The 26495-nt window shown below is 39.5% G+C and overlaps 2 protein-coding genes, 1 long non-coding RNA gene and 1 pseudogene across 3 annotated transcripts; 3 read left to right on the top strand and 1 right to left on the bottom strand.

Annotated features, from left to right (window-relative positions):
• The first annotated feature begins 3482 nt into the window (after positions 1–3482).
• LOC103422235 (F-box/kelch-repeat protein At3g06240-like) lies at positions 3483–5410 on the top strand. Its single transcript, XM_029109223.2, has 2 exons — positions 3483–3585; positions 3842–5410. The coding sequence occupies exon 2, from the start codon at positions 3876–3878 to the stop codon at positions 5373–5375; it is 1500 nt and encodes a 499-aa protein (XP_028965056.2). The 5' UTR covers positions 3483–3585; positions 3842–3875; the 3' UTR covers positions 5376–5410.
• Positions 5411–6860: 1450 nt separating this feature from the next.
• Positions 6861–7748, top strand: LOC139188917 (uncharacterized). Its single transcript, XR_011572334.1, has 2 exons — positions 6861–7166; positions 7257–7748. It is a non-coding gene; the product is annotated as an uncharacterized lncRNA (long non-coding RNA).
• Positions 7749–8137: 389 nt separating this feature from the next.
• On the bottom strand, positions 8138–11056 carry LOC139188370 (purple acid phosphatase 15-like; annotated as a pseudogene).
• A 12632-nt stretch (positions 11057–23688) lies between these two features.
• On the top strand, positions 23689–26435 carry LOC103422234 (ribonuclease MC-like). The gene is made up of 3 exons (XM_070806298.1): positions 23689–24113; positions 24204–24533; positions 26122–26435. Exons 1-3 carry the CDS (start codon positions 23856–23858, stop codon positions 26254–26256), a joined length of 723 nt encoding a protein of 240 aa, XP_070662399.1. The 5' UTR covers positions 23689–23855; the 3' UTR covers positions 26257–26435.
• Positions 26436–26495: the final 60 nt, after the last annotated feature.

The raw sequence follows: 26495 nt of genomic DNA, 5'->3' as shown, positions 1-26495 counted from the left end.
TCAATCTTGCAGCATCTTTTTCTGGCAATGATACAGTCACAACAGCAAGTGGCTCAGGTTTGCCAATCTCTCATATAGGTTCTACTACTCTTCATACACCTCAGTATGCTTTTGAGTTAAAGAACATCTTACATGTGCCTCAGTTATCACAACATTTACTATCCATATATCAGCTATGTAAAGATAACAAATGTCGATTTATCTGTGATGAATTTTGTTTCTGGATCCAGGACAAGATCACAGGGAGAATCATTCTTCAGGGGCTGTGTAGGGAAGGCCTCTATCCAATACCATTTCACATTCCACAACATCTCATCATTCAAGCACAAAAGCACAATGCATCATTTCAGCAACAAACCTGCTATCTTGGCAGTCAAGTCAAAATAAATTTGTGGCACCAAAGATTAGGACATCCTTCCAACATTGTCACTTCAGCAATGCTAAAACAATCCCATATTCCTATGTCTTTAGATCATGTGTCTTCTATCTGTCAATCTTGTTTGGAAGGCAAATTTGCCAAGCTTCCATTTCTATTTCCTGCAAATAAAACTGTCCATCCTCTAGAGGTCATCCATAGTGATGTTTGGGGTCCTTCATCCACTGTTTCCATTGAGGGTTACAAATTTTATGTAAGTTTTGTGGATGAATGTACCAGGTTCACCTGGATTTTCCCATTAATGAATAAAAGTGAAGTTTTTGGTGTTTTTGTTCATTTTCACAGTTTTCTGATCACTCAATTTTCTGCCACTGTGAAAGTGTTTCAAAGTGATGGTGGGGGTGAATACTCCAGTCATAAATTCAAACAATATTTACTCCAAAAGGGTATACTTCATCAAAAGTCATGTCCCTATACTCCTCAACAGAATGGTCTTGCTGAACGGAAGCACAGACACATACTTGAAACAGCAATCACTCTCCTTCAAACAGCATCCTTACCACATAAACTTTGGTTTCATGCTTGTGCCATTTCTGTCTATCTTATAAATAGGATGGCATGTCAAACACTTCAAATGTCATCACCATTTCAGTGCTTGTTTGGAACCTCACCATCCATCTCCCATCTTAAAATTTTTGGCTGTGCTTGTTTTCCACTTTTAAAACAGTTGAATTCCAGTAAACTGCAACCTAAAACTTCACAGTGCATATTCATAGGCTATGCAGGTCAGTATAAAGGCTATCTTTGTCTCAATCCTCTTACCAACAAAATCTATGTGTCTAGACATGTTTTATTTGATGAGACTACATTTCCTTATTCTTCCATCATTACATCCAACAGTGCATCATCTCACATTTCATCCCCTTCACTACAAGTACAACCTCAAGTTCTTCCTTCATTGGTCAATTCTCATAATACTGTAGTTTCACCTATTCCACTTCAAGCTTCAGAGTGTTCAACTTCTACCCCTCCTACTGCCTCAGAGTGTTACCTGTCCACACCACTTCCTAATTCGGGATTTGTGGAATATCCTACTTCTCTTACATCACCCACTGCCTTACCTGCAGATTCTACACAGTCCTTGCTCCCTGATGATCCAGATTTTCAACCTGAAGATCTGTCAGTTGTCTTTCCAGTTCCCTTAGTTAGTTTGCATCCTATGCAAACTCGCTCTAAAAGTGGAATATCTAAGAAGAAGGTCTTTTCAGCAACAATTCAGTCATCTGTTCAAGTTTCAGAACCTGCTACTTTCAAGTCTGCTATTAAAATTCCAGAATGGGTTGCTGCTATGGAAGATGAGATCACTGCCTTAAAGTCTCAGCATACTTGGTCCATAGTTCCTTTGCCATCTACTAAAAACCTAGTCGGCTGTAAGTGGGTCTATCGCATCAAAACCAATCCTGATGGCTCAGTGGCAAGATATAAGGCACGGTTAGTTGCAAAAGGTTATAGCCAAGAAGAGGGTGTGGATTACAGTGAGACCTTCAGTCCTGTAGTGAAACCTACCACTGTTCGATTAATTTTGGCATTAGCAGCTCAGTTTCAATGGTCCTTGAGGCAACTGGATGTGAAGAATGCGTTTCTTCATGGTGATCTACATGAAGAAGTCTACATGTCTCAACCACAAGGCTTTGAAAGTTCAGTTCATCCCTCTAATTATGTGTGCAGACTTCATAAGTCACTCTATGGCTTAAAACAAGCTCCTCGAGCTTGGAATGAAAAGTTTACAAGTTTCTTGCCAGGTTTGGGTTTTAAAGCTTCTTTGGCTGATCCATCATTGTTTGTGCAGCACACTCCTCTTGGTACTGTGGTTCTTCTTTTGTATGTGGATGATATCATCCTTACTGGCAGCTCATCTCAGTTGATTGATGATGTTATCCAAGCTTTAGCCAAAGAGTTTGACCTGAAAGATTTAGGCCAGCTTCATTATTTCTTGGGGTTACAGATTACATATCAGCCTCAGGGTCTCTTTGTGTCACAAACTAAATACATCAAGGATCTGCTAGAAAAGGTTGACCTCCAAGATTCCAAACCTTGTAACACCCCATGCTTACCCTATCACAGGTTGTCTAAGACAGAAGGGACTCCTTATCACAGTCCACACCAATATCGAAGTATTGTGGGAGCCTTGCAATACTTGACATTTACAAGGCCTGATATTGCCTTCTCTGTAAATCAATGTTGCCAGTTTATGCATAATCCTATGGACTCCCATGTTGTGGCTGTCAAGCGCATCTTGAGGTATCTCAGTGGCACGATGCATTATGGTCTTCAGTTTCAACCAGGCAAGCTTCAACTACAGGCTTATAGTGATGCCGATTGGGCGGGTGACCCAAATGATCGAAGATCCACGTCTGGTCATATTGTCTATCTTGGTTCGAGTCCTATATCTTGGGCATCGAAGAAGCAACACACGGTTTCCAGATCATCAACAGAGGCAGAATATAGAGCGTTGGCAATAGCAGCAGCTGAGTTAGCATGGATCAGGCAGGTTTTATGTGATCTGTGTGTTCCTCTTTTCACTGCACCGGTTCTTTATTGTGACAACATCTCTGCCATTGCATTATCTTCTAATCCTGTCTTCCATTCTCGAGTGAAACACATTGAAATAGATTATCATTTTGTGCGGGAACGTGTTATTCGAGGAGATCTCCATGTGCTTCATGTGTCATCCAAAGAACAGTTTGCCGATATATTAACCAAGGGACTGTCTGCACCCTTGTTTCAGCATCATTGTTCCAATCTTATGCTTGGTTCCTCCAAGCATATGATTGAGGGGGGATGTAAAGATAAAGAATTGTTAGATTGTGACAAGTGTCAAAAGAGGAAGGGATAAGGTGGTTATGATAGTTAAAACAGTTAGTGTAGAATACTTAGTGAGTAAGGAAAGTCAAAGATATATATACTTGTATTATGTACTGTAAGATTCATTCAATCATATATGAAAAGGATAATTCAGATACAATTCTCTCTCTTAAATTCTTCTCTTTCTCTCTCTAGATTACACAGGAATTTCTATTGATGTTCTTCACAGGATGAAGTCTTACAGAAAATACATTTTCTGCGCCGAGTCTGCCCCTTTCCCTCTCACTCACAGCGCTGCTTCTGCTTCGGTCTCTTCCTCTTCCTACTGCCTAGTCTACAACAAGGTAACCTCATTTCTAACTTTTTATTATTCAATTTCAGTTTTTATATTTTTTTTTAAATGAAAGAAGGATACTTTTTTTGCTTCGATTCTTATTTCGCTTTTGAATTTCAATTGGCATTTTCAGTAGGGCTAAATTTTTGAATGTATCCATGAGTTTTTTTTTTTTTTTTTTTTAACAAGAAATAGCAATGCCAGATGATGATGAGCTTTTGTGGAATCTTCTGATCTTGTTGTGTTGGTCTTTGTGTGTATCGTAGAACAAGGGTGAGGTCCATAATTGACATTGCACAAATGACGAACAAAACATCCAAAATCGGACAAGATTTGTTGGTGAATATTCTGTCAACTCTGCCTCCGAAATCTCTGATGCGATTCAAGTGCGTCGCTAAATGGTGGCATGCTCTCATCAACGACCCCAGGTTCGTCGACAAGCACCTCTCCCATTCCTTGCTGGACGATCAGTCCACTCGTGTCCTTCTGAAGCGAATGTTAGTCCCTTCTACGGAGGACCCAAATGGGGACAAATTTCAATCCGTATTCTCAGTACTTACTTTTGACAATGTCATTGTTGATGATGACGATGGTGGTGTGCACAAGTGTAGCACTCTTTCTGGGATCGAGGACGTCAATATTCCTCTTTCTATGAGTCTGGAGATTGGAGATGATCAATCATTTCATGTTATAGGTCATTGTGATGGGATCATTTGTCTAGCTCGTCCTAATTCTACTAAGGTGCTTTTGTGGAATCCGGCAATTCAGGAATTCAGGGTCCTTCCCTCGGAGACATACAGTCCAGATTGGTTCGACGAAGCATCCTTTAGGGATCCTCATCCTTGGTGGTTGTCTATGCCTTACATGCCACTAACAGATCGGTTCGACGATGTTTTGGGATTAGGCTATGATCCTAAATCTAAAGATTACAAAGTTGTCAAAATTGGATTTTCTGGTTCAGAATTGCATGGCGGCACAGAACATTTGATTATTCATCCTCCCAAGGTAGTAGTGTATACCCTAGGAACTAATTCTTGGAGGGAGATCGAGCCTTATTCTTTAGAAACGGAAACTACTTTCCTTTGGCCTGAAACTTTTCAGGTGTACTTCAAGGGGATGTGTTATTGGATAGGAAGTGAGCAACAAAAGGAATTTGCCGATAGCTATGATGTCACCTATCCCGAGCAAGAAAAAATTAGGCGAGTGATCGTTTTGTTTGACATGAGTCGTGAGGTGTTTCATGACATACTGTTACCACATGAGATGGTAGAGTTCAACAATTTCGAAGGAATTGGTATTGAAATGCGTCTTAAGGTGTGGAATGAATCCATCGCTCTCTTTCGCTTGAATCGTAATACCTTTGAAGATGGTGATACACCACCCTTTGAAATGTGGCTAATGGATGATGATTCTGGTGGTGGTCCGAAAAATGCGGGTGGTGTTTGGACAAAACACTTTGCTGCCAAGATCCCATCATTCTCAATGTCCGGCTTGCCCCTGTACTCCACATTGGCAATGTGGAAAAGCGACGAGGTTCTTACAGTAGAGGGAAATGGAGGCTTGCCAATGTGGAAAAGCGACGAGGTTCTTACAGTAGAGGAAAATGGAGGCATAGTCTGCTATAACTTCCGTACTAAGAAGCTTAAAAATCTTCCCATTCAAAGTGCTGTAAGGATCAATCCCATTTTTCCTCCGCAACCGTATTATTTGCCACTGTGCAAAGCAAATCATTCGCCCATTGTATATGTCAAGAGTATGGTTTCGGTCACGGAAGGCAACAACAAGTACATGTGTACGTAGATATCGAAAGTAATGAAATCCTTTTGTTGTCCAAATTATGGATGTCCTTAAGAAACTTGGAGTCGATAAAAATTTACGAGTATATTTGATAATGTTTGATTAATGAATTAACTAAACGGAAAAGGCATGTGGTATCAACAATCTGCAAATATGAAGCAATACAACCAAGAAACGAAATGATGGCTACCTGCAGATATCCACCCTGCGGTGTTGCCTTTCAACGAAGAAGATGAGATACACATACAATGTTCGAAATTAAGTGTATTGTAAGTTGTACGTTTTTACAAGATGAGATACGCAAGCAATGCCTAAATCGTTTCTGTATTTTTTCGTTCGGAACCATGTTTAGCTAGCGTTGTCCTGAATGGATTTTTGAAACAGAATTATAATCTAAAATTTGGACTACTAGCTAGCTTAGGGTTTGAATCTGATATATGATGAACCACTTTATATAATTGGGTTGATGATGAATCGTCCACTACACAGTTACTACCCTTTATAGCATGAGAACGCATTGCCGTGGGCAACAAGAAAGATGCATTCCCTAATTCCGAATGTGTTCACACTCACTTGACCTTAATTATTATCACCTTTGCTAGCTAGCTTCAACTTAATCTTTCTCTACACTCTACACTTGACCTCAATTCTAACAATTTGTATGTTGTATATTTGATCATGTTTGATTAATAAATTAACTAAACAGAAGGCATGTTGTGTTAACAATCTGCAAATGTGAAGCAATACAACCATGAAATGAAATGATGAGTACCCGCAGATATCCACCCTGCGGTGTCGCCTTGCAGCGACGAAGCGGGTGTCTATAGGACAATATGATTTCCCCGGTCCGAAGGCTAGCTCCAGGGTGAGTAGCAGCAAATTGAAATAGCTATTTACTTAATCCACAAGTTAATTAATTATCTGCAACCGGGATAAGTAAGTTGAATAGAAACCATGAAGAGGAGAGGAGAGCTCCAAAATTTCAAAGATAAGAATTACCACTGCTAGAAGGTAGTGGTTGAAACTTCAATTTACAAGATAAGATACATAAACAATGTCCAAATCGTTTCTGTTTATATTCGATTGGAACCATATTTAGCTAGCGTGGTCCTGAATGGCTTTCTGAAATAGAATTATAATCTAAAAATTGAGACTATTAGCTTGCTTGGGGTCTGAATCTGATATATGAGGAACCGCTATAATTGGGTTGATTGGGTTGTTGATGAATCAACCACTACACGGTTACCACCCTTTATAGCATGCATATGAGAATGCAAAGCCTTGCATAACAAGAAAGAGGCATTCCCTAGTTCAGGATCTGTTCACACTTACTTGACCTTAATTATTATCATCTTTGCTAGTTAGCTTCACCTTAATTAATTTCTCCAAACCCTACCCTTAACCTCAACTCTAACTATTTAAACACCTCTTCATTTCTTTGAAAATTCACACTTCATTCACTCTTTAGCTTTCCTTATTATTTCTCATCCCATCCTCCCTCCCTCCCTTTGTTCTTTTGATAATTGCTTGACAACCATGCACTTCTTCAAGATTGTTCTCGTTGTCATCGCTCTTTGCTTCGTCACTTATCTCGGAAAGAGCAATGCTGCCACACCATATGATATCTTCCAATTCGTCCAGCAATCCCCATACGTCTTCTGCCTCCGGAATGGAATTTGTGGAAACCCACCAGTTCTGCGGCATACCTTTACGACACACGGCCTCTGGCCGAGCAACTTTACCGATCCATCTGCATCTATACTCTGCGCTGGCACGCTATTCGACAGAAAACAGGTACACATTGAATATATTTACTCATTTCAGTTTGTTTTTTTCTCCTGCAGCTCTCTGAAATGCTTGTAACTTCTCGTCTTTGTGCTTCAGATGAATGCTGATCATAATCTGCAATTACTTTTGTCCAATTCCTGGCCCAACTTCAACAATAGACGGACAAATATGGATTTCTGGGAGCATGAGTACAACAAGCACGGCAGGTGCTCGGACAATAAATTTTCCCAGACACAGTACTTCCACGAAGCTCATAGATTATGGTTGACCTACAATGCACAATATCTATTTTCTCAAACAACTGGGATTGTACCAGGACATCAATATGATTACATCGACCTTGAATCGGCCATTCGACGGACTATAGGAGGGAAAACACCTCTTCTTATGTGCAAGTATCATAGGAGGATCACGTATCTGCAGGAAGTCGTCATCTGTTTTGACTACAACGCAGCGAATCCGGTCGATTGTGTCAGGACAACAAATTGTGGGGCATTGGTATCGTATTCACTCTAATAGGTATATATAGTGGCTACATATATCTATATTAATGTAATAAGAACAACAATATAATGATGATTTCGAATTTATCGATCTCACCATTTCATATCCTAAGTAAATGTTATGTAGTACGTACATGACCTGATGAATTCTGATTATGGTAATTTGCAGTGCAATTTGTTTGGGGTAGTAAATTCGAAAGTTTGATTCTAATTTGTTTTAAAAGCCTTTCAAAATCCGTCAAAATTAACTAGGCCATGAAATTCCGAAGTTACAACATGATCAAATATGCGGCAGACAAAGTTTTACTGACACCAAATTGCTATGCATCCTGCAAATATATAATATAATTGGCACAAGATTACAAATGTTTTGGTCAGAAATTTACATTATTCACAGAAACAACAGGTGATGATAATCTCTATGAGATGGAGGTGGAACCCCTGCAAATATATAATAGAATTCGATATCCGAAATTGCTCCAGGAACCAATCTTACACGTTTGTTGTTGTATAAATTGGTTGAGAGAGTATATATTCAAGTTACAAAGGAGACGTATAAATGAGATTTTATCATTTACATACAACAACAGCGGAGTTGCTCTTCTTCTGCTCTCTCTCTCTCTCTCTCTCCCCGCCCCCTCCCCCACCCCCCACCCCCCCAACCCCCCTCCTCTTATATATATAGTGTGTATACATAGGTGAAACCCCATCTTCCTACTCTTTCTGCAACCTTCCATCCTATTCCTATCTAGATAAGAATGGTCAATTGATTTGGGATCTTAATAATAAATTTTTCCCAGCAAGCAGCAGTGAGAATTAGAGGTCAGCAAGCCAACTTTCAAACACATGGCGGATGCGGCATTTATCAGGCTGCCTCACTATATAAATTTGATCTCCAATTTTATTGTCGGAGTCCTGGTTCCGGTACCATGTCCACAAAGCCCAAGTCTCATTCTTCACCTGCAAGTAATGCACATCAAAATGCACGCTTAGTGTATAATCCAGGTAGCCTACTAGCCTACATCTATATGTTTGCTACTCAATAACCGATCAAGGGTATTCAAGTCAGTCACAGGATTTTCGCACTCCGTATAAACAGATATTGGTGCTAAGTGATTTTCTCTTGACATTGCAGTGGAATGGTAAAAATGATTTAAACTGTTTCCATAACATTTACCCATGTGTGGTCTTTCTATGCACATTGACAGTCAAGCACATGCTCATCTTTCCATCAATCATTTTCAAGTTGTATCATATGTAGTGTAGGGTCATACAAATTAAAGTATAACGTTTATAGACAATTGAATGCATTGTCAGACTGGATATTTGCCAAACAGAAACACAGAAAAAGGAGTACCTCAAGGATCCCATGGCCAAAGCTGCTTTCTCTGAAAGCACTGTAATCCGGTTGCTGATCCCAACAAAATTTACCTGCTGCCGGGCCGGAGGTAAAGTTCTCTGCACAAAAGGCACCATCACCTAGGTGTTGATCAGGAGTAGTTGATGGCTCTGGGCAACGACCAGGTTCGTCAGCATGTTGAACTGCCATCTTCTCCCGATTACCCCCGTCACCAACGGTGAGATATACAGGACCACAGGGATCTAAGTTGTAATCATAAACTCGATTCGATCGCTCGTAGGCATGAACCTATTGTTTTATTCAAGAAAACAGAAGAACATTCAGTGCACTTTAAAGCGAAAAGATATTTAGTTACAATGAGGAAAATTGTCATCATTCATAGACACTAAGGACAACTTAATAAAGTCATGCTTGGGATCGGAACCAAATGGTACTGCTGTGATACGAGTTTCAAGATAAGGTCATTGTTTCTGATAGCGTTTCAAATAAGTTTGTGTTATGTGTTTTAGCAATAAGGGAACCAAGTACCAATTAATTTCATATTAAATTTGTTTTCTCAAAAGTTTAAAGCATAAACTGCAGTTCCTTCTAGCTTTCTATCACTATCTGGTCACTGGTATGAAAGAAAGCCTCAGTCGAAGGACCCTTATACCACTTCTTCCACATAGTTTCTGGCTATAAGAAAGAAACCTGTTACCTATCAAAGATTGTGACAATCATTGGTGGTTATCGTTACTTGCATGTCCATTGAACACTATATCAACGCCATAAGAGTACAGTAGCTCTTCCATTTCCAACCTCATACATTCTGCCTCTCTGTAATGGGCCTCGTAGGTACTATACCAGGGAGGATGCCAAGTAGCTGCCAACCAGGGAGTTGTGGATCTGTCCACATTAGCCAAATCTTGCTCCAGCCACTTGTATTGTTTCCCTGTAGGCAAAGAAATCACTGATTAATGGGGATAGAAACAATAACGAAATCATTTGTAAAGAAAAAGAAATGCAAAAATACGAATATTTAGGCAAGGAATGAGCTAATTAGGCAAACTTTAATTACCTGATTTGCTAAAGTCAGTGTAAGCTCCAAGCATGATAAAATGAATCCCCCCTGCATTAAATGAGTAGTAGAATGTGGACAAAGATCCGCTTTCTTCAGATGGGAATGCAAACAGAGAACTATAAGCCTCAAAAGTCTTATTTTCAGTCTGTTCTTCTATTTCATGGTTCCCTTCAACAACCATTATTGGAACTTTGGACACTAAACTCTGCATATACCTACACAAATTACCCAGCAATGACAACATAAGAAAACAAGTTCTATGCCATAATTTATAGCAGCCATTGCCTGTGATAGAAATAAAGCAATTTATATTTTAACCTTCCCCAGTAATCCCATCGAGGCTGATAGGTCTCATGTATCAGAGAGTTTGGAAATGAGCAAGAATAACAGTCAGAGCCAGTTCCATTTGTGTGTGGTCGAGGTTTGTATAAGTAACATCACCAATCAACAGAACAAGATCAGGATTGTTACTTGTCAAGTGACTTATTGTGGTAGTTGTGTTGTAAGGCCAAGGTCTCCCACAACCGCTATTCTCTCAGGGTAGCTCCGAGGACCAGAAACTGGCATAGTCCTGAAATGGTGGATTTCACTCATTGCAGGTATAGAAGGATCCCCACATCGTTAAAAGTACAGTGTATTCGGTTTCAACCCTACATCGAAACAACAATTAGATCACCAACTTATCAAAAGAACCACATTCCATCAAAAGTTATGTTTGGGGGATTTAAAAGTTCAGTCATTTCAGCAAAACCCAACTTTGTAATTCTCCATTGAAACTTTGAAGAAAAAAAGAAGCAAACGAAATCAAACCTGTGAGACGAACATGGTGGATGATTCCGGAAGTGTAATTTTGGAGGCCTTCAAAAGGGTGGAGCTGATTGTAAACAAGAGAATACCCTGTGGCTTCATGTGTTGGTGGATATCTCAGCTTCCCATAACGAACGCCGCTTGCCACACTTTTGGGGTCCAATAGACATGTGTTACCGTTGTGGTTTCAAAGCGCGATTCTCTAGATCCCAAAACTTTCAACCTCAAGAATAAAGGTAAGGCACAACCACCATAGAAATTGACATATGTTACCATTGTGGTTCCAAGGACTATTGGTCATGCATTTGCCGAGCACTTGCTCATGTTGTTGCTAAGTATCATTCACGTCGTAAAGTCATACAGACTAACTTTGTTCAAGTTGATAATCCCAAACATTCCACTATGTAATTTTTTTATTTTCAAAAGTCATCTACACCGATGGAAGATTAAAACTTTTAAACAGGGACCAACATGTGTCCGAGTTCCCCCTATTGGCTAAACGCCCTCTTAATATTTGGTTCAAGTTTTTGAACAATTTTCTATGGAGTAATGTTAGGGTCCTTAGGGAGACTAAATTTAAAGACAATTTTGTGAATTAAATGACATCGAAGTTGTTGATTGGATTATTAATTAAAAAAGGATAAATGTGATCATTCCTTATTGGTGACACATCATTTGGTTTGCAAATTTTGTTTACAAATTTAGCCTCCCTAGCATTACTTTTTTTCTATGTATTTGGATTATTTATTGGTGTTTTGTTTTAAATTTTAGATAATTACTTTATGAATATGATTCTTGGGTGATTAGTGAATGAACGAAATTTAAATTTCCTTATACACGTGACTAAAGGTGAATTCAAACAAAAGAAATATTACTAGCCGCTGTGAGGTTTGGCCATTCTTCGACCCTTTAGTATAGATAATATCGAATGTATTAAAATAAATAATTTTTACCAATTTTTGAGATTCAAAGATCGTTTTACAAGAAATTATCGGGTAAGGCTATCAATCCATGATATTTACATGGTTAGGCATAATGCATGTGGTCCATTATCCTAGTAGATTGGAAGTTGATTTCTACCTTGCGTGTTAGGTTCGAACATCCCTCCTCATCTAAGTTATTATAAAAGTTTCGAATCATCCATTTAATAATAATAATTTTAAAAAATATGGTTGGCTTAAGGCTACGTCTTTTTTTTTTTTTTTTCTATGTATGCAACGATAGCTTGTATTAACAAGCCATAAATGAGGGAACAAAAAAAAAAGTTTCTAATTTCTAGAAATCCTTAACTAAACAACAAAAACAACTATTGTGAAGGGCAAATTGAGCTAGCTGATGGATTATGTTGGTGGCTAAAAGGCATACATGGGAAGGTGTTTAGGCCCAAATAGTTTTTAGGGTCAACAAAAGATAAACTCAGGGGATTGTAGTCATCATTGGTGTAGATAATATCGTTTGTTCAAAAAAAAGTTTGAGGTAGTATTCAAAACAAGATTGCAAGACAGTACCCCAAAAGTAACCCATTTAGGAATGTACCAATAATTTCCAGTTAAGTATTCAAACGAAGAATTCTAGGCTTCAAGCATTCAAATTCAACTCTAACAAATCCAATGATTTCAACAATTTACACTTATCAGCAAAATTAGACCGATACTAGAGGCATTGGAGCACCAGATTAAGCTCAGATTTTCGAGCCCGAGAAATCTGTCGCTGATAGCAGTCATACTGGCGTCCTATAAGCTATTCAAATCAAGCACGTTGTCGGAGCCATTGGCAGAATGTGTTAAGGATAGTATTGTTAAAGATTCAATTGGTGATAAAACTTAGAGCTACTTAGTTTGTCGTGATTGTTGTATTAGACTAGTAATTAGTTGAGATTGTTGTATAGGTGGCAAGGTGATTAGAAGGTTAGAGTTATGTGAAAGTATATATATATACACACACACACACACACACCTTCTGTCTGCCGACTTGATCCAATCCATGCTTTCCCTTCTCCAGCTTCTTCGTTAAGCTTTCTTCCTTCCTAAGCTTCTTCGCTAAGCTTTCACCGCCAAACCCTAACTCTCTCCCATGGCGACCTCAGCTTCTCCCTCTTCCGAATTGGCAACACAAATTCATCGTAATCCTCTTTCAAATTCGAGTTATACTTTTTCCACACCTTCAATCACGATCCAGAATATCGGATCCATGGTGTCGATCAAGCTGACTCCGACCAATTATCTCACCTTGAGTGCATTGTTTGCTCCGATCTTCCTTCATTATAATCTCACTAGAATTCTTGATGGATCGATGCCTCATTCATCTTAATTCATCCCTGATGCTGTTGGAAATCAAATTCTGAATCCGGCATATGTTTATTGGTTCGAGAACGATAAGAACATCCTCATTTGGATCAATTCCACGTTCTCTAAATCGATCATCCTTACACTGTTGGAGTTACTACATCCAGAAAGCTTTAGGCAAGATTGGAGTCACGCCTTGCGACGATGTCTCAATTGTACATCCACGAGCTCTGATCATGTCTGCACAGCATTTCGAATGGCGATTCCGCAGCTGCCCAATATCTTCAACAAATTGAAGAGATCACTGATGCTTTTGCTAGTGTCGGTGCTTCAGTTGAGGATTCTGAATTAACCTCTATCACACATCATGAGTTACCACCAGAGTACGAATCTTTTGTTGATGCGATACAATTCCGGCTTAGTTCCACCACACTTGATGCTGCATGGTCTCCTTCTCAATAAAGAGATTCAGCTAACAAATCGGAAGAAAACTACTTCGACGGTGTCAATTTAGGCATACAACTCCACCACCGGCATTCTTCCTACTTCGCATTCTCAGGCTTTTGTTGCTGAACATAATCCTCCAGGTCGTGGTGGTGATCATAATTTCTCTCAAGGTCATGATGGCGATCGTGGTTTCTCCAACCCTAGAAACTTTCAGGGACGAAGCAACTTCCGTTCTAACAACAATTGCCCAAATTCTTCTCGCAACAATTCTCAGCACTACAACCGTGGTGGTTGATCATCCTTCAATTTCTCAGGAATGAGGATTCCATGCCAAATTTGTCGCTAGTTTGAGCATGATGCAATCGAGTGTCCCCAGCGCATGAATCCACATTATTCCAGCAATGTTTCTCATTCTGCTATGGCTGCAAGCACACATTCTCCTCAACCTACTTGGATTATTGACTCCGGTGCTAGTACTCACATGACCAATTCTTACAACACTCTTTAAAGGTTTGCCTATTCTCCACTCTGGTTTTTCTACATTAAATACTCCTCATCATAATTTTCAACTTCGAAATATGTTACATGTTCCTGATTTGAAAGAAAATCTGCTTTCTGCAAATCCGTTTCTTGTTGACAATTGGTGTTCTATGCATCTTTATCATTTTCATTTCGCTGTGAAGGATATTTCTTCGGGGAAGATGCTCTTTAAAGGTCCTGTGAGAGATGGCTTCTATCCATTTCAACCACAGCTTTCCAGTTTTGTGATCTATAATCACAATGTGTTTGCTGCTTCTGTTAACACATCCAAAAATATTTGGCACCAAAGACTTGGCCATCATTCGGTGAAGATTCTCAATAAGTTGGTTACTAAGTCTTTTATTTCTTTTTCTAGTGGTTCCAATAAGTTTTTCTGTAATGGTTGTGCCTTAAGAAAAAGTTCTAGATTGCCATTTGCTTATATAACTTGTCATACCAGTAAGCCTTTGAAGCTACTTCACACAAATGTTTGGGGGCCAACATCTGTCACTTCTGTGAACAATTTCAGATACTTTTCATACCAGTAAACCGTTGGAGCTACTTCACACAGATGTTTGGGGGCCAACATCTATCATTTCTGTGAAGAATTTCGGATACTATGTCATATTTGTAGATGATTTTACAAAATATTGTTGGTTTTATCTTTGCAATATAAATCTGATGTGTTTCCTACTTTTGTTAAGTTCAAAAGTCTTGTTGAGAACTTGCTGCATACTAAAATTGTTGCTCTTAGATCATATTATGGTGGGGAATATCTTAGCACTCAATGCTCTAATTTCTTTATTGAGAATGATATCAATCATTGACTAAGTTATCTATACACCCCTCAACAGAATAGTTGTGCTGAACCTAAGCACATATACATAGTTGAGATTGCCAGAACACTTTTAACAGTTTCTAAGGTCCCTCACACCTATTGGGATCATGTTTTTTCCACTGCTGTGTTTCTTATAAACATTACCTACTGTATCCAGATTGTCTCCATAGGAACGTCTCTTCCACATATCACCTAACTATGCCACCTTAAAGGTTTTTTGGTGTAGTTGTTTTCCATGGTTGCAACCTTACTATGAGTCTAAATTGGATCCCAAAAGCAAGCTATGTGTATTCCTTGGTTACAGCCTTAACCACAAAGGTTACAAATGTTTGGATCTCACTACCAACAAGTTATACATCTCACGAAATGTGATCTTTGATAAAGGCAATTTTCCCTTTCACACTATTGCAGCTTCACAGTTCTCTCTTTCCTTAGTAGCAGCTTCATCTCTCAATACCATTCCCATTCACCTCACATTCACTTAACCACATATCTATTCCCCTATACCATCATCTCCATTTCCTATATTCTCCAACAACCTTTATACCTATATCTCTTATACCTACATCTCACTCGGTTCATACTAATACTCACCTTATGCAAACCAGGTCCAAATCTGGTATTTACAAACCAAAAGCCTTTTCTGCAACCAAACATCCTCTCATTTCTTATCTTTCCAATGAATTTGTTCCCACTACATATCTTCAAGCTTCCAAATATCCACATTGGGTTAAGGCAATGCAGGAAGAGTTTCTTGCCTTACAACAAACTGGTACTTGGTCCTTAGTACCCAAAACTGCTCATCAAAACATTGTAGGATGTAAGTGGGTTTTCAGGATTAAAAGAAAACCTGATGGTACCATAGATAGGTACAAAGCTTGCTTAGTTGCCAAAGGTTTTCATCAGCAAGAATGACTTGATTATACTGAGACTTTTAATCCAGTAGCCCAGCCTGTGACAATTCGACTCCTACTCACTCATGCTGCCCAATTTGATTGGAGTCTCAATCAACTAGATGAAAGCAATGCTTTTCTGCGTAAGACATTGTCTGAATCTGTTTATATGCAACAGCCGCCTGGTTTTGAAGATGTTATTCATCCTACTCATGTTTGTCAATTGCATAAATCCCTATATGGTCTTAAACAGGCTCCCCGAGCCTTGTATGAAAAACTCCATGGAGCATTACACACTTTTGGCTTCACTGGTTCCAAATCAGATCATTCATTGTTTGTCAAAAGGGATGTTATGGTCTTTGTTCTGATATATGTTGATGACATTACTGTCACAGGGCCATCTGCAGCAGCTTGCAAGCATGTTATTTCTCAACTTAGCTATCTCTTTCTTATTAAAGACCTTGGTGCACTTCATTATTTTCTAGGAATTGAAGTCAAGCGATCCTCCAAAGGCATCTTCATTTCACAAACAAAGTATATCTTGGATCTATTAAAGAAGGCTAACATGGCTGGAGCAAAACCATGTGCTACCCCACTCAGTACATCCAAGATGGATCTTTCTTCTCCATTGCTTGATAATCCTGCAGATATCGACCTTTGGTTGGTTAATTACAATATCTTACTTGGACTCGGCCAGATTTATCATTTGCAGTCAATTCATGCATAGTCTAAGGCAGTTTCATTTTCAAGCTGTCAAAAGGATCATTCGATATCTTAAGGGTTCCATTGACATTGGTCTTTGGTTTACAATATCTGTATCTATTCCATCTCTTAAAGCCTTCAGATGCTGACTGGGCAGGTTGCACACTTCATCGAAGATCAACTAGTGCTTATTGTATTTTTCTGGGTTCATCTATCATCAGTTGGAATGCTAAGAAGCAATCAACAGTGGTTCGTTCTTCAACAGAGGCAGAGTATCGATCTTTAGCTAATACTATAGACGAAATTACATGGATATGTCAATTACTTGCTGATATTGGTTTCCATCTTCCATGTTGACGTGCCCGACCTTGATATTCCCCAAACATCAGGGTAGGAACGTGCTGGCCGATACCCGAAGGTGACGAAGCCATATTAGAATGCATGAGAACCTGAAATACATAAGACTTATAAATTTAATTATATTTAATATGCAAATGATGAACGTGTTCAGAGCATACAACTAATCTAGAACACTAAAAAGAAAATAATATAACATTGAAGGAGCAAAGGAATGGGTCCTACACTAAGAGGACTCGAAGCTGCCGAAACGGAAATGCCTTGACGTCTAGATTGTACGCTGCGATTCTAAGTCCTGATGGGGCACAAAACAAACATGGGTGGGCCAAGTTGATATATATATACACACACACTTACTAAAACTTTTATCAACATACTAACCACCAAAGTTTTATGGAAATTCAATAGTATAATATGTAATAGGTTTTCCGAAAACCGTAGCATGTCATAAAACCTTCATAAAACATATCTCCTATATAGTGTGATACATAGTGGTATCCAATAATAATATCTCCTGACCCAATGCCCGCTTCTATGTCTTTTAACTCGTAGCCAGAGATTATTTCTCTTAGCCCGCAGCCAACAACTATAATCCTCACCCGTGGCGGTATAGTGACCACTAGATAAGCACACAACCATTGAACATAGTCCTTCGAGGTGTTTCTTCGTATTTTGATGTCCAAAACACAACAACGTGGTTAGAAAAGAACTATAGGGACGAAAAGATAAGCATTTGGAGTGTTTTGAGGCTTACCCAAACCAAAAAAGTTACAAAATCATTCAAAGTCGCGTCGGGGAACTTTGTTCTCATCGAACCTTGGAGTAGAGTCTCACGGCTTGGTTTTTCCTACGTAAGAGGGCTCGAGTTCGAGCTCGTAAGGTCTATAGGGTGAGAGAGAAGGGAGAGAAGGGAGAGAAGTAAGAGTGATAGAGATAAAGTGAAAAAGATAGTAAGACTCATAGGAGGGAAGAAAGAGAGAGAGAGAGAGAGAGAGAGAGAGAGAGAGAGAGAGAGAGAGAGACAAAGGAGAGGGTCGCGAACAAACTCCATAGGTGGGCCCCTTGGGCACACCTATTAAGGCCCTCAAAAACAATATTTTAAACCAATATCCCAACCCAACATGAAATTACAACATTACCCTTTCGTTCCGTAAAAAATTGGGACGGGTTGTTACACATGTACTCCTCAACTCTAGTGTGATAATCAATTAGCTATCTCTCTTGCCAAAAATCCTTTGTTTCATGCTAGAACAAAGCATGTAGAGATCAACTACCACAACATTCGAGAAAAGTTGTTATCGAATGCCATCTCAGTCCATTTTATCTGCACTCAAAATCAAATTTCATATATATGCACAAAATCTCTTTCCAAAGACCGGTTTCAGCTCTTAAGATCCAAACTGTCCTTTTGAACTCCTCAGTTTAGTTTGAGGGGGGATGTTATGGATAGTATTGTTAAAGATTCAATTGGTGATAAAACTTAGAGCTAGTTTGTTTGTTTTGGTTGTTGTATTAGATTAGTAATTAGTTGAGATTGTTGTATAGGTCGCAAGGTGTTTAGAAGGTTAAAGTTATGTGAGAGTGTGTATATATACACATACCACAACATTGTTATTTTATTCTCTTAATCAATGAAATTCATTTTCTCAAACAAAATGCAGCCTCATCGACGAAAGGTTAAGGTGCTCGTCAAGGTGAACGGCGTGGACGTTGTGGAACTAGCAGTGAGGAGGCCGACGACGAGGTCTGAGCTGCCGGTGGCGCCAATGCAGAGGGCGTTGCTGATGAGGTGCTTGAGGGCGAGCTAGCGCTTGCAGACGAGGGAGCATGCATCATAGCTGGGCTTGGAGTCGAGCCGCCGGAAGACCTCAGCGATCTATATAAACTATCCTCCGAATACTCTATCACCACAGAGACTATTAATCTGATTTACAAATTGAGGGCCAGGAGTCTGATGTCCATAAACTAGTGTCTTCGCCATGTCTTCTTTCTAACTTAGTGACACATGCTTCAACACCGTTAAATTAAACAGTTATAACACCAATTAAATAGTGTAATTGGAAAGTTGGAGAGTTAGGCACCTTTTGTTTTTCTTTTATTTCTTTTTATTTGTTATATTAGTCTTTTGAAAAGATAGCACCGTTAAATTAAAAGTTAAGTTTATAGACCGCTGTTAAAAAGTTAGAGAGCAAACACAAATGAGACACTGAATTGGCGACAGCAAACTACAACCGAATTTGACACGCCCCGACCCTGATATTCCCCAAATACCAGGATAGACACGTGCTGGCCGACACCCGAGGGTGACGAAAGTCATTAATTGATACAAAAGCTAAGAATAAGAAATAAATACGGGTTAGAAATTTAAAATACTAAGAGTTAAAAGGTTTAGGAACATGCTCAGAGCATACAACTAAACCTAATCACTAAGAAGAATTAAGATAAAATTTAATGAATAAAGGAGTGAGTCCTACATTCGAGAGGATCCGAAGATGCTGCTGCGGAAGTGCCTTCACGCCGGGATTAGGTGCCTTGATCCTAAGTCCTGAATGGGGGCGCAAAACAAAGGTGAGTGGACCAAGTTTATATATACAATAATAATAAATTAGTTATCAACATACTAACCCCCAAAGTTTATATAAATGAAAACTATTAGCATAATAAGTGATGAATTTAATAAAAATCCTAGCATGCCAAATATCTCAAAAATCACATCGCGGAATATCATCGCAGAAATCAAAACAATAAACGCATCATAAATCGTCTCGTAAACGCGGTGTGCTGCTAGAAAGATCACTAAATAAATATAACTCCCGGCCCAATACCTGCTCCGTGGTCTCTGCGCCCGTAGCCAGAGATTACCAACTCCCGGCCCAATGCTTGCTCCATGTCCCTCAGCCCGTAGCTAGGGATTATTTCTCCCGGCCTAAATGCCAACACCAGTTCCTCGCCCCAGACAGCATAGTGTCTACTAGGTACGCACAAATAGTTACGCCTCTCATAAATAACCACTTCATAGTATAAAGTCATCCATTGTCTATACTATAAAGAGGGATTTCTAAAACATGTTCTAGCATCCTATCGTCATCCATCGAATAGTCTACCATTTCATGGTTTTTATAGAAAATACGATATATTAAAATATAGCTCAAACTAGGCTAGCAACTTATTTCCTCACCAAAACACGAGACGAAATCAATAAATTCCAAAAATAGGCTTAACATAAATCAATTCGTAAATCCGTAGGCATGCTAATCATTTATGCAATTAAATTATAAAATCATGTAATTTTAGAAAGGGTCCACTCACAAATATTCTTTAGCCGAAGAATCGCGCGAATAAGGATATAGAATTTCTCCACTAGCAACTTTACCTAAGCAAAAAAATGTAATAGATAAATAAAAGGATTTTCTAAAAGATTGGGTTTGAATTAAATAAAATAGGGGATTTGGGATTGGATGGGTTTAGGGTTTTAAATGGGTTTTAGAAACCTAAGGTTTTTGGGTTAAAAGGGTATTAAGGTGAGAATTGGGGTTTGGGCTTAAGCCCAAACATATACACTCCACAAACACACACACACCACCAAAACACAAAGGCCTTAAGGCCTTATTAAAAATGACAGGGCTTTAAGCCCTTTAATATATAACCGCCCAAGGCCAAATTATATAAGGCCCGAGGGGAGGAAATGGGAAAGGCCGGATGGCCTGGTTTGCCGAGAGAGAAGGCCGGAGCTACTACAGCTCCGGTCACTTGAAAACGAAAGCTTCGAGCTCCGATCTAGGTACAAACATGAAGAACCAAGAGAGAGAGAGAGATTTCTACCTTCCAAACACCGTAACTCGGTCGGAGGTGACCGGAAAAGCCTCCAAAGTCCATGGGTTCGCCGGAAAATGGGTGTGCTCACCCACAATGATTTCCGAAGCAAAATCTACATAAAAATAGAAGGTTCAAGCTTCTAAATCATAACCAAACATTAAGCTAGGTACAAGAATGAGGGATTCGAGACTTACCCCACTTAAAAAGGAAGAAAACTCACCGGAGCTTTGCTCCGTGTCGTCGATCTCGCGGGCAGAGGGGTCCTGGGCTTGTTACAAGCCTCTCCTGAAGGTGCTAAGTTTCTAGTGAGTCCAGGGAGAGAGAGATGCAAAAGGTTGAGAGAGAGAGCTACAGGGAGAGTTGAGAGAGCTTCGGGAGAGAGAGACGAAGAAGAAGAAGGTCACGGGGGTGAGGGGACATATAGAGGGAAAATAGGGGAGGTTTAATGATTGACACGTGGCAGCTGGGGGTGGAAATAACAAATGGTGTAATTATTTGGAGGTGGTTGTAACAATCTACCCCCCTTAAATTAATTTCGTCCTCGAAATTTAAAATCACTTACTAGACTGAAAATATTCGAAAATAGGAAGAAGAATAATATACATATATGTAACGAAGATATTAGGTAAGAGCGGTTACACAAAAGGGAAAATACCACACCGTCGCAATCGGCTGCAATGATTCCATCTTCCGTGCCCCCAGGCTCATTCTTTCTTTCCCCATCAGTGTAAAAGTAGAAAACATACTTTAATAAAATATAAAGTCGAAAACACAAAATAATTTAAGGCCAGATAACGTCAAAATAGATATGTACTAACATATAGATCAAAAGCTCGAATCAACTTAAAAATGAAAACAGAAATACTTTTCCAAAAATATTTATAACGACAAAAACAAATAACTAGAGGAAATGAAGTTAAAATACTTATACTGAAAACCAAAACTGAAAAATAAGAGTGGGTCTCGCCCAAGCACACGAAACGTCACGCACTTTGAGAACAGATGTGTCTTTGGGTTGAGTCCCAAGAATAACAATTCTAAATCTGCATCAGCTGCTGTAGGCGAATCTTCTTGCCCACTTGCCTAACGAACCCAACAAATAAGCTATCGATATACCGGTCGGCCGCCAATGCAAAGGGCAGTGCTGCTGAGGCGCTCGAGGGCAAGCTAGCGCTTGCAAACGAGGGAGCAGGCGTCACGGCTGGGCTTGGAGTAGAGCCGCTGGAAGAGCTCGGCAATCTTTTTACTACATAGACTTTCCTCCGAATACCCTATCACCACGGAGACTATTAATCTGATTTACAAATTGAGGCCCAAGAGTCTGATGTCCATAAACTAGTGTCTTCGTCATGTCTTCTTTCTAACTTAGTGACTCATGCTTCAACTTAATACCAATTCAACAGTGTTAACATTTGAAGAAAAAAACTAAAAATTAAAGAAAAACGACAGTATCCCCTAAAAATATAACACCGTTAAATTAAACAGTGATAACACCAATTCAATAGTGTTATGGGGTAGGTGGAGAGTTAGGCACCTTTTGTTTTTCTTTTATTTCTTTTTATTTGTTATATTAGTCTTTTGAAAAGATAGCACCGTTAAATTAAAAGTTAAGTTTATAGACATCTGTTAAAAAGTTAAGAGAACATACACAATTAAGACACGGAATTGAAGACTGCAAACCGCGGCCGAATTTGGGAGCGTAAGTTCGTAAATTTGGGAGGGTGTGGAAATCGGTCGCACAAGAATCAAAATAAAAACCCCTCTCTGCCATCGCATTATCGCACGCAGCTGCACGAACAAAACGCAGAAAATACATTTTCTGCGCCGAGTCTGCCCCTTTCCCTCTCACTCACAGCGCTGCTTCTGCTTCGGTCTCTTCCTCTTCCTACTGCCTAGTCTACAACAAGGTAACCTCATTTCTAACTTTTTATTATTCAATTTCAGTTTTTATATTTTTTTTAAATGAAAGAAGGATACTTTTTTTGCTTCGATTCTTATTTCGCTTTTGAATTTCAATTGGCATTTTCAGTAGGGCTAAATTTTTGAATGTATCCATGAGTTTTTTTTTTTTTTTTAACAAGAGAACGCATTGCCGTGGGCAACAAGAAAGATGCATTCCCTAATTCCGAATGTGTTCACACTCACTTGACCTTAATTATTATCACCTTTGCTAGCTAGCTTCAACTTAATCTTTCTCTACACTCTACACTTGACCTCAATTCTAACAATTTGTATGTTGTATATTTGATCATGTTTGATTAATGAATTAACTAAACAGAAGGCATGTTGTGTTAACAATCTGCAAATGTGAAGCAATACAACCATGAAATGAAATGATGAGTACCCGCAGATATCCACCCTGCGGTGTCGCCTTGCAGCGACGAAGCGGGTGTCTATAGGACAATATGATTTCCCCGGTCCGAAGGCTAGCTCCAGGGTGAGTAGCAGCAAATTGAAATAGCTATTTACTTAATCCACAAGTTAATTAATTATCTGCAACCGGGATAAGTAAGTTGAATAGAAACCATGAAGAGGAGAGGAGAGCTCCAAAATTTCAAAGATAAGAATTACCACTGCTAGAAGGTAGTGGTTGAAACTTCAATTTACAAGATAAGATACATAAACAATGTCCAAATCGTTTCTGTTTATATTCGATTGGAACCATATTTAGCTAGCGTGGTCCTGAATGGCTTTCTGAAATAGAATTATAATCTAAAAATTGAGACTATTAGCTTGCTTGGGGTCTGAATCTGATATATGAGGAACCGCTATAATTGGGTTGATTGGGTTGTTGATGAATCAACCACTACACGGTTACCACCCTTTATAGCATGCATATGAGAATGCAAAGCCTTGCATAACAAGAAAGAGGCATTCCCTAGTTCAGGATCTGTTCACACTTACTTGACCTTAATTATTATCATCTTTGCTAGTTAGCTTCACCTTAATTAATTTCTCCAAACCCTACCCTTAACCTCAACTCTAACTATTTAAACACCTCTTCATTTCTTTGAAAATTCACACTTCATTCACTCTTTAGCTTTCCTTATTATTTCTCATCCCATCCTCCCTCCCTCCCTTTGTTCTTTTGATAATTGCTTGACAACCATGCACTTCTTCAAGATTGTTCTCGTTGTCATCGCTCTTTGCTTCGTCACTTATCTCGGAAAGAGCAATGCTGCCACACCATATGATATCTTCCAATTCGTCCAGCAATCCCCATACGTCTTCTGCCTCCGGAATGGAATTTGTGGAAACCCACCAGTTCTGCGGCATACCTTTACGACACACGGCCTCTGGCCGAGCAACTTTACCGATCCATCTGCATCTATACTCTGCGCTGGCACGCTATTCGACAGAAAACAGGTACACATTGAATATATTTACTCATTTCAGTTTGTTTTTTTCTCCTGCAGCTCTCTGAAATGCTTGTAACTTCTCGTCTTTGTGCTTCAGATGAATGCTGATCATAATCTGCAATTACTTTTGTCCAATTCCTGGCCCAACTTCAACAATAGACGGACAAATATGGATTTCTGGGAGCATGAGTACAACAAGCACGGCAGGTGCTCGGACAATAAATTTTCCCAGACACAGTACTTCCACGAAGCTCATAGATTATGGTTGACCTACAATGCACAATATCTATTTTCTCAAACAACTGGGATTGTACCAGGACATCAATATGATTACATCGACCTTGAATCGGCCATTCGACGGACTATAGGAGGGAAAACACCTCTTCTTATGTGCAAGTATCATAGGAGGATCACGTATCTGCAGGAAGTCTGTTTGGGATAAAATCTGAACTTTGGGCCAGAGAGAAAGTCGGCCCAAACCCAAAGCCCAGAGGAAAACTTAGGAGGCAGGAAAGAGGCTTTCGGCTGGGCACAAGTTACAAAGGCCACCTGCTTACCTGCTCAAAGACCACAGGGGGTAGGCTATTCAGTCACTACACAGCCCAATAAAGTACTTTATTGGTGGCATTCATGTAAAAAAGCTAGTGAGTCATCACCAAACCGCATTCGGGCACCGCTATTGCTACAGGAACCCAAGCTGAAGTCGTCTATAAAAGGAGGAAGAGAAGATAGAATTAAGGACACTCAAACAAACAAACAAAAGCCAAAACTCTGCTCAAGCCAGATTTGCCTTCAACAAAGCTGTAGTCAGCACAAGCCTTCATCCCATTCGGGATAAACCTTCCCAAACCCCTGTAATAGCTCTGCTACCTTGTTCATGGTGGTATCGATTCATTTTGTATTCTCTTCTCCCCCATCAACCCCTCTAAAAGCTTTCAGACCTCTGACAGAGCCACAAAGATAGATTTTGTAAGAAGTTCAGCCTTGGCCGATAAGGTTCAAACTTACCCGACTATCTTTGCTCTGTCTTGGTCTTTTCTTTCTTTTAAAAGCACAATAACATGTTATATATTCCCAGTTATATACAAGTTATTTCTAGCAAAGTCATAATGAAAATAAGTCTTCAGCACTTGAATCCGATCTGAATCGCGTCAGAGTTCAAATCAGATCTAAGTCTTAAGCCCGCGGGCATGTAATTTAAAGATCAATTTAAAAGTCCTTGGCCTCAAGGCATAAAAAAGAACTCTATGTGGACTCAACCCATCCACGACAATCCTTGATAAGCGAGAAGTCCGAAGTTACTTGGGGCGCAAGTAATCAATCTATTTCTCCGTTTTGTTGCTATTATATCTTGATTCGTAGAAAAGGTTTAAGCCTGGAGTGAATTCTGATAGAAAGCCTCAAGGCCTACACCTAAGGCCCCGCGAAGGCATCTATTTAGCTTCATTTCATGTTGCGGTCTAGTTGGTCCGAGTATAAGGATTAACTCTGATGGGAAGCCTCAAGGCCTATACCTAAGGCCTTACAAAGGCACTCATTTGGGTTCGTCCTACCTCTTGGATTCAGATAATCAAAGGTATAATAGTGATAAGACTCTGGCAATCATAAAAGACCAAATATGATACATCCAAGCACTGGTTTAGTTTGACAGGAAGCCTCAAGGCCTATACCTAAGGCCTCACAAAGGCACCTGTTATATCTAACTTGGTTTCTCGGGCGTATACATATTCAATCAAAGCTTAAACACTCATTCAACATCTGCCATACTGAAGATGGCAGTGGCACGCCTGAGCACGACAAAGTTAATCTTGATTGTGAGCCTTAAGGCCTACACCTAAGGCCCCACAAAGGCACCCTTTCAAATTAACTCTGCCCTTCTCTTTCAGAACTGCCCGACGAGCCTTGCCCGAAGTGTGTCTTGCCCGACCAAGATCTGCCCGACAAAGGCTTCCCGAGCGAGCCCGAGAAGAAAGCAGAAGTACGACAGATACCCTCAACCGACGCCATTCTCCCAGGGGAGCTGTGTGCTCGTCCGCCAGGAGATTCCTGCGACGAACAAAGTCGTCATCTGTTTTGACTACAACGCAGCGAATCCGGTCGATTGTGTCAGGACAACAAATTGTGGGGCATTGGTATCGTATTCACTCTAATAGGTATATATAGTGGCTACATATATCTATATTAATGTAATAAGAACAACAATATAATGATGATTTCGAATTTATCGATCTCACCATTTCATATCCTAAGTAAATGTTATGTAGTACGTACATGACCTGATGAATTCTGATTATGGTAATTTGCAGTGCAATTTGTTTGGGGTAGTAAATTCGAAAGTTTGATTCTAATTTGTTTTAAAAGCCTTTCAAAATCCGTCAAAATTAACTAG

Source organism: Malus domestica, chromosome 10, assembly GCF_042453785.1.
Source record: "Malus domestica chromosome 10, GDT2T_hap1".
NCBI classification, from domain to species: Eukaryota; Viridiplantae; Streptophyta; class Magnoliopsida; order Rosales; family Rosaceae; genus Malus; species Malus domestica.
The sequence above is the reverse complement of the archived record's forward strand: the minus strand, read 5'-3'. Positions and strand labels throughout refer to the sequence as shown.